At 60.0% G+C, this 6,211-nt stretch overlaps 1 protein-coding gene and 1 long non-coding RNA gene across 2 annotated transcripts; both read left to right on the top strand.

The window, feature by feature from the left end:
* Nucleotides 1-667: 667 nt before the first annotated feature.
* LOC129146191 (uncharacterized) lies at nt 668-2,415 on the top strand. The gene is made up of 3 exons (XR_008552707.1): nt 668-705; nt 2,109-2,147; nt 2,376-2,415. It is a non-coding gene; the product is annotated as an uncharacterized LOC129146191 (long non-coding RNA).
* Nucleotides 2,416-2,780: 365 nt separating this feature from the next.
* On the top strand, nt 2,781-5,899 carry LOC129146197 (golgin subfamily A member 2-like). The gene is made up of 5 exons (XM_054697762.1): nt 2,781-2,822; nt 3,180-3,238; nt 3,493-3,634; nt 5,691-5,748; nt 5,868-5,899. The coding sequence occupies exons 1-5, from the start codon at nt 2,781-2,783 to the stop codon at nt 5,897-5,899; spliced, it is 333 nt and encodes a 110-aa protein (XP_054553737.1).
* The last annotated feature ends 312 nt before the right edge of the window (nt 5,900-6,211 follow it).

Below are 6,211 nucleotides of genomic sequence, written 5' to 3'. Positions count from 1 at the left end.
TCCTCTGGCCACAGCAGCTCCGTGCTCCCTGCCCGCAACCCTGCACCCTGGCAGTGAGGCAGCCCCTTTCCTGCATGGCTTCCCTAACCCCCACCCCGCTCTGCCCTGTGCCAGGCGCCCTGTGGTCGCACCCCTCCTGCGGAGACACCGGCTGGGAACCATGACACCGTGTCCCCTGGTGTCCCTCCTCCCGACGCTGCCCTCCCTGATGCGAACAGAACGGCGTCCACTCTGGTCTGTGCCCCTTATCCCTGCCTGCACCCCACTGGCTCGCCCGCCCTTCCGGAAGGACCGTGCCTCCCCCATTCTCTCCCATGTCCTCCATGTCACTCGCTTCCTAGAGCCGAGAGCCCTTCCCGAGGACGAGGACGGGTGGGGAGGCTGAGAGCTTGGGGAGCCAAAGGTGGTCAGAAAGCGCTGGGCCCGCCCCAGCCTGGTGGGCTCTCCCCAAACTGAATGGCTGCCTCCTGCATTTCTTCCCACACAGAACCGTGACGCAGAACATGGCTCTGGTTCATTGGGTGAGAGCATGTGAGTGTCTCCCATGGGGCAGCAGCCCCTCGTAGAGGGCGTTGGGGCACCTCATGCTTGTGACCCCCACCCCACTGAGCTTCCTGTGGCACCGACTCCTCTGTCTCCAGGGCTGTCTCTTCCACCGAAGGCCTGCGGCAGCTGTCCTGTCAGCTGAATGGACTTCCAGCAGAGGTGCCCTGGGGACAGGGCCCAGAGGGGTTATGGGGGAGGTTCGATAGGAAGACACTGAGGGAAGGTTCCCAAGGGAGGCAGCATCCTGGGGCCGGCCCTTGCCACCAGGGGATGTCTGGCTGGCCGCTGCTCCTTTGGAGCGGTCAGATGAAGGGTCGGCCTGTGAGTCTGCGGTTCCATCCTGCCGCAGAAGCATGGGGTGAGGGGTCAGGGGGAGCTCAGTACCAGGAGAAGTTGGCACAAAGGGATTATGAGCAGAAGGGAGGCAGGAAAAGGAAATTTTGCCAGTGGATGGGGAATTCGGGGGCTTAGGCCTTGAGGGGGACTGAGAGCCGCTCCATGGGCGCTCCACCTCCCTCCTAACCTCCCTCCTGTGTCAACGGGGAGGACCAGGCATCTGTTGTTAACACAAAGGATCTGCAGGCCAGTCCCCCCCTTCTCCCAGGGTGGGGGCTGGGTGCCCCACTACCAGGTGAGACTGCCCAGATGCCCTCCCAACCCTGCGGACTGCTCTCTCTCCCTGCCCCCCGCTCCTCCAACCCTCCTCCTCTCTGCATGCACCTCAGAGCTGGCATCAAGAACTGGCACTAGAACCAGTCTCCAGCAATCTAACAAATAAGCAGCTCACTAGCAAGACAGAAGAACTGGAAAGAGCCCGCTGGGGCCCTGAATTCCAGCTGCAATCCAGGACTCCGATTTCCTCTTGGGCCCAGAAGAGAGGGTCCAGGGGTCCTGGTGCCAGGGGAGAACCTGGTGTTGGAGGATCCAGGGCTCAGCTTGAGGGGCCCCGGAGCACAGAGCTGGCAGCATGGCTCTCTTGTGGCTGCCCTCTTTGCCCCTTCTCTGCTCCCCAGACACCCCTGCTGTGCTCCCCCTCCCTGGGGGAAGCACTGGTTTGGCTGGTGTGGTCCAGCCCTGACTCAGCCCCTCACTTCCTCCGCTTTCACCTTGGACAAGACACCTCTTCGCCCTGGCTTTAGTTCCTCCAGGAGGCATATGTAGAAGGTGTCAAGGTCTCCAGTAGCTCAAACAATCCCAGGTCCTTTTCCTTCCTCCCCCTCTTCCTGTGCACAGAACCCAGCCTGCAGCTCGTGCCACCTCAGTCTCTGTCGGGTGAACAGACAGACCCTGCCAGGTCAGACGCCGGCAGAAGGGTCGTCTTCCCTTCTCAGACTCTGCCTGGGGCTTAGGGTGTTGTCCTCCAGGAGAGCCAGGTGCAGACTCTCCCCTCTGTCGCTGCGAGCAGCGCCACCCAAGGTCTTGTCTCCTTGGGAGCGTGAGGGTGTGGCAACTCATGCATGAGAACTTCAAACCCATCGCTGGCCCTGCACATGTCCCCTCTCTGGTCTGAGAAGACAGAAAAGGGGGACACTCAGTTCCCTTCCTTTGACTTTTCCCCACAGAAACAACAGAACCAGGAAACTTTGGATCAGCTGGAAACAGTAACATTTTCTTGTTCTTTCCCTGACATGGTGGTCTGGAGGTGGGCTGATATGGGGCATCTGGTCTTGCCTGCTTCCAGCCTGGAGACAAGCAGGGCCCCCGGCTCCTCTCCTGCCCCTTTCCCCCACCCCCATGGTCTGGGCTTGCGGTAGGCCCATCTGGCCCACTGGTGGCCCGCGGTGCTGTGCCTTGCCTCTGCCTCCTGGAGACCCTGATTCCCTTTGCAGGAGAAGAAAGACCACGAGCGGAAGCTGGTGAGGGAGCAATGTGCACTCCAGGAGCAGTTACAGGTGAGGGCAGCCCGGGTTCCCCGTCCCCGAGGAAATGCCTCTTTTCCACATCATTCCGACTCATTTGCTTTGTTTCCCAAGAGTCACATCCAGACCACTGGGTTCTGGTGTCTGAGAAGACGGAACTGAGGGCTGTGCTGGCCCACGCTCAGCAGGCAGCCAGGCAGAAAGCAGGTGGGGCTCCAGGCGCCCTTCATCCGTGCACCTGGCACATGGCAGGCCCACGGGGCGGTGGGGGGACTCCTCCTCAGGGCTGCGCTCTGACCTGTCTCACGGCAGGTGAGTCGGAGGAACTGGCCGGTCGCCTCCAGTCTGCGCATCTGTGTTGGAGAGCTGGAGTGCATGCTTTCTGCCGTCTCCACCCATTGCAGACAATCTGACCAGGTGAGCACTGCCGCCTGCCCAGCCCCTGGTGGGTGCCCCCCCCATCAAGGTGGGGGAGAGCCTCAATGTCCCTGATGTGGGATGGAGCTCTTTCCGCCCAGAAGGTAGCACAGCCAGCTGCTCGAAGGCTGTAGTCAGTTGTGGCCTGAGGGGGGTGGCCGCTGTGCGCCTCGTCCTTTGCTCCCGAGATCCTAGTGAAGGCAGGTGAGAAAGGGGCTCGGAAGTGCTTTGAAAAGAGGTGAAGTGTGACTCCGGGCGAGGAGGGCTGCTCTGTGCTGGTCCCTGTCTAGTAACGAGTCTGCAGGCTGCATCCCTGCCCACAAATCCTGACCTCGCCTTTGCCTCTCATGTCTGCAGCACAACAAGGAGCTAATCCAAGAGAGAGACGCTCTCAAGCAGGAGTTATCTGAGAACAAGTAGGCCTGGGGGCAGGTGGGGTGCTGGGGGGCAGGCTTTGGGCCCAGCCCTGTGCTGGGCAGTGGAAAGGATGCAAGTGCATGGGGTGAGGAGGGCAGAAAGCTCGCGACCTCTCCCTGGCCAACCTCTGGCGATGCTGAGCCCTGGGGCTCTGGGTCCTGCCACTGCTCTGGGGTCTGTGGCGAGGGTGGGTAGATCTCCAGGGGGACACTTTCTGGCTCTGGTTATGCCTCTCCCCTTTGCGTGGCCCTAGCAAAGCCATTGAGGACCTGCAGCAGTGCCACTCCGAGCTGGAGGAGCGGCTCCAGCTCTTGTTGGAGGAGAAGGACACCATGCAGGCGAGACTGGAGGACCTGGAGAAGAAGCTGGAGATGTCTGAGCTGCTGTCGAAGCAGGTGAGGGGCTGGAGCAGAACCCCAGAGAATCTGTGCTCCATCCAGGTGGGCTGGGTCTCTAGGGTGACTGTGATCTAGCTGAAACCCTTTCGGGGGACATTGCACAGAAGACGCTGGGCTCCATACATCCCCCCTCACTTTTTGAAAATTTTTACTGTTGCATATAAGTGGGGGGTAGGCAGGGTGAAAGGACTCCCCAGAGACAGCAGGGAGCAGAGCAGGCAGTGAAAACCCATTGCTGAGGGGAGCAGCAAGGAGACAGGAGAGGTCCGCTGCACCCTGTGGGTAACACCCTGACCAAGAAACTCAGCCAGCTGCAGGAGAAGCTGGCAGAGCTGCAGGAAATGGTGAGCCCTGCGCCAGCTGGGAAGGTCTCGGGGCCTCCGGGAGGGAGGCCCTTAGGCCAGGACAGAGGGAGCCCCAACTCAAAGCGGGGGGCACTGGTGACCTTGTGTCCTGCCGGGTCCATGGCCACCTGTGCCCTAGGCTCTGCCATGGAGCATGGACCCAGGACTGTCGGTCACCTCCCTCCTGGAGGCACGAGCCACTAGCAGAGAGATGAGACATGGAGACATCCTGGATTCCAGACTCGGCTCCAGGCTCACTCTTCACTGAACAGTGCTATGCTCAGCATCCTTCCCTTCAGAGGGCACTCGCAGGCAGTTCTGAGGAGAGTTAAGGAAGGGGCCTGGGCAGGCGGCAAAGTCCCACAGTGCCTGCCTCAGGAAGAGGGGCCTGGCCTGTCCCCCGCATCTGTTGGTGCAGATCTGGGAGGTGCCTCAGTGGCGGGAGCCAGCAGCAGTGGTGGCCTCTCACTCTGCTGCTCCAGCACAAGGCCATTGTGGCAGTTGCTCCTCAGAACTGGCCTTTTCTGCACGCTTCCTGTTTGATGGACTAAAAAGGTGCGGGCTATTAGCTGATGGGTGCCAGACAGTCCGGTCAGCCGCAGGATGAAAAATGGTCCAGGGCCTCCCCGGTGGCCCAGGGGTTAAATCTCAGCACCATCACCACTACTGCCTGAGTTTGATCCCTGGTCGGGAGCCGACCCACGGGGCGCAGCAGACCCCTCCTGCCTTGTCGGCTGCTCCCCTCAGCAGTGGAATTCAGTGAGTCGGCCTGTTCTGCTCACTCTCCACCTCTGGTCAGCACCCTGGTTCTTCTGCACAAAAAAGGAAAAATGTTCCAATCAAACTGATGTCAGGGCACCCTGAAGAGTGATAAAAGACAGGGTCAAAGGGAGCTCAGGGGCTCTGTTCCCACCTCCAATGAAAGAAGGGGAAGAATCTGTTCCTGGCCTCTGAAGAAAGAAGGACCAGAAGCTGAAAGAAGAAAAGCAGCGTCCAGTAGCCAGCCTGTGCGGGAGGAAGAGAGGATGAAGACCTCTGGCAGAGACTGGCCTCTAGTCCTGTGTCTCACATCACCTGCAGGGGGCGCCCAAGGCTCTGGCCTCGTGTCTGAAAGAGCTGCTTGTCAGTGTTGTCCAGCAACTCACAAAGGGCTTTTAACGCTTGGTGTCTCTGACACCGGCTGGGATCCCAACTGAAAAGGGGAGTCACAGGGCATGAGGATGGGATGCCAGGACAGGCCACAGTGGCCACCCACCTGCCCCGGCTCGAAGACAACAGAACCACCAAAAAGCCCCAGCGCCAAAACCAAGGGCCGTAGCAACACAGTCCCCATCGATAGGGGCCTACAGGCTACAGCCGAGGGAAGGATAGTGCCTGGTAGGGGACTCATCACTGTGCATCTCAGCCATGTGCACAATTGCAAGAGATTTCAGCCTCTGGGAACAACCAACTTGGGGGTCATTTTACAAATAGGCAACAGCTTACTGTGGCCACAAGTGGTGTCTGGCTCACCCAGGTAGTGTCCACCAGAAGTACCAGCAGAGTTCCAGTCCCCCATCACCAAGAGTGCTGGGCAGCACTGGCCAGTAGTGATGGTCACTACTGGTTCCCCTGTGGTAGTGTCTAGCTGAGGTAGCTGGGTTCTGGTGACAATTTGGAGACCGACCACCGCCTGCCCTCACCCTCCCCTCCCCGCGTCTCCCCTGCAGGTGGAGGAGAAACATCAAGAGGCTCAGGAGCTACAGCAGCAGCGGGACCAGTACTTTGGTCACCTTCACCAGTACATGACTGCCTACCAGCAACACGTGGCCGCCTACCAGCAGCTGGCCAACGAAAGGGATGTCCTGCAGAAGCAGGTGCTGCTTAACACCCAGCTTGTCCACCAGATGCAGCACGAACAAAAGCAGAACAAGATTGAGGTGGAGTTGGCCTGCCAAGAGCTGCAGGAAACACAGGTGGGGAAGTTAGAGTGCCAGACCCCAGGGGGCCGCCCAAGCAGGAAGCCCTGTAAGTGGCATCCCTCCTCTGGCTTTCCTGACCCCTTAGGGCCGCCTGGAGGCTGCCAGCAAGCAGAACGAGCAGCTGAAGGCCCAGCTGAAGCTCATGGCTCAGACTGGAGCAAGTGAGTGGGACTTCAGCAAAGCGCAGCTTTGCAAGAGAGGGAAGCCATCCCTCGGAAAACTTGGATCCTTCTCCTTTGGGGACTTGCTGGAGCGGGGTTGCAGAGAGA

This window comes from Talpa occidentalis, unplaced genomic scaffold (assembly GCF_014898055.3).
Source record: "Talpa occidentalis isolate TD23 unplaced genomic scaffold, MPIMG_talOcc4v2.1 talOcc4.18, whole genome shotgun sequence".
Taxonomy (NCBI): Eukaryota; Metazoa; Chordata; class Mammalia; order Eulipotyphla; family Talpidae; genus Talpa; species Talpa occidentalis.
Note: the sequence above shows the minus strand (reverse complement) of the source record. Positions and strands in the feature narration are given on the sequence as shown.